This window comes from Colobus angolensis, unplaced genomic scaffold (assembly GCF_000951035.1).
Source record: "Colobus angolensis palliatus isolate OR3802 unplaced genomic scaffold, Cang.pa_1.0 Scaffold525, whole genome shotgun sequence".
In the NCBI taxonomy this organism is placed as follows: domain Eukaryota; kingdom Metazoa; phylum Chordata; class Mammalia; order Primates; family Cercopithecidae; genus Colobus; species Colobus angolensis.
In genome coordinates this window covers 138643-140173 of record NW_012118766.1, presented here as the reverse complement: position 1 = coordinate 140173, position 1531 = coordinate 138643, and the positions used below count along the sequence as shown (strand labels likewise).

The following is a 1531-nucleotide window of genomic DNA, read 5'->3' as shown; positions in this document are numbered from 1 at the left end:
GCAGTATTTTATTTTTTCTAGAGACAGGGTTTCACCATGTTGCCCAGGTTTTTTCACATTGTTTTAATCTGGGCTGGTTGTGAACTCCTGGGCTCAAGCAATACACACACCTTGGCCTCCCAAAGTGCTGGGATTATAGGCTGAGTCACTACACTCAGCTTCTATATCATGACTTCTTTCATGGCAAGTAAGATGACTGGAATGAGTGTAGCCTTTACCGCATCTCTTATATTCATAGGGTTTTTCTCCAGTATGAATTCTTTCATGGAGGCAAAGGGAACTGAGGTGACTGAAGGCTTGGTCACATTGTTTACATTCATAGGCTTTCTCTCCAGTATGAGTACTTCTATGGTTACAAAGGGAACTCAAATGACTAAAGGCTTTGCCACATTGTTTACATTCATAGGGTCTCTTTCCAGTATGAATGCTTCCATGGTAATGAAGGGAAGTGGAACAGCTGAAGGCTTTATCACCTTTGGTACATTTATAGGGTCTTTCTCCAGTGTGAGTCCTTTCACGCATCTTAAAATAACAAGAAAATCTGAATGTTTTCCCACATTCCTTACATTCATAGGGTTTCTCTCCAGTGGGAGTTTGTTCATGTATTAGACAAGAACCGGAAACAGTGAACGCTTTACCACATTGTTTACATTTATAGGGTTTTTCTCCTGTGTGAGTTCTCTGCTGTCTTTCAAATGAATTGAGAAAATAAAAAGCTTTCCCACATATCGTACATTTATAACTGGATCTCCACTGTGCATTATCACGTGTCTTCTAACACCTGGAACAGAAACGAAGAGTTTCCCACGCTCTTCACATTTATATTGCTTCTCTCCATATGGTTTGTATCCTGAGTGAGCTAGGATGTGCCTATTAAGGAGGGAATGATGTACAAAGGCTTTTCCACAAATACTGCATTCACATTGTTTTAATCCAGTAGAAATGTTCTCATTCAGATGAAGATTTGGAATTTGGCTGAAAACTTGTCCATACTGACTACTTTCTTTGCTTTCACACAGTCTCTGTACCACATGATTTCTGTAAGAAAATGAGAAGTACATTATTATTGGTTGGTTTAATAACTTTCTACTTATTAATAGGTCTTGGACTTACACTGCTACCAATACCAAGGAAAATGCATTATTATTATTTTTTTTTGCCATGATTGAATCATTTTGCCAGATCGAATTATTTGAAAGTAAATGGGTTACTACTGAAAACACAGCTACCACCTGCATGGCTATGGCCAAATTAGTAACATTCATATACACAATTTTGTAGTGCTGTTTTCAAGTAAACTGTTTTCCAAACACTGACTGCTACACTGAAGTACGTTACATTTTGGGTGAAATTTTTCTAAAAAAAAATAAATTTCAAGTGACTCTTATTTGTTTTGATTACTTGTTTTTAAGTTCATGACATGCTAAGATTCCTTCAGAGGACTTTATTTCCTCTTCTCAGTGCAAATTATCTTATATCTTTCCCAGGTTTTTCAAAGTGATCTTCAATATTCTGGTCTTTCCATTTGTTT

At 36.9% G+C, this 1531-nt stretch overlaps 1 protein-coding gene across 1 annotated transcript in view; it reads right to left on the bottom strand.

Moving 5' to 3' along the window:
• Positions 1–93: 93 nt before the first annotated feature.
• The window catches only part of LOC105525258 (zinc finger protein 669-like), a 28990-nt gene continuing 27552 nt past the window's right edge, over positions 94–1531 (bottom strand). Inside the window, 3 exon segments of the mRNA XM_011960813.1 lie at positions 94–743; positions 746–1041; positions 1475–1531. Coding sequence (XP_011816203.1) covers positions 94–743; positions 746–1041; positions 1475–1531 — 1003 coding nt within the window.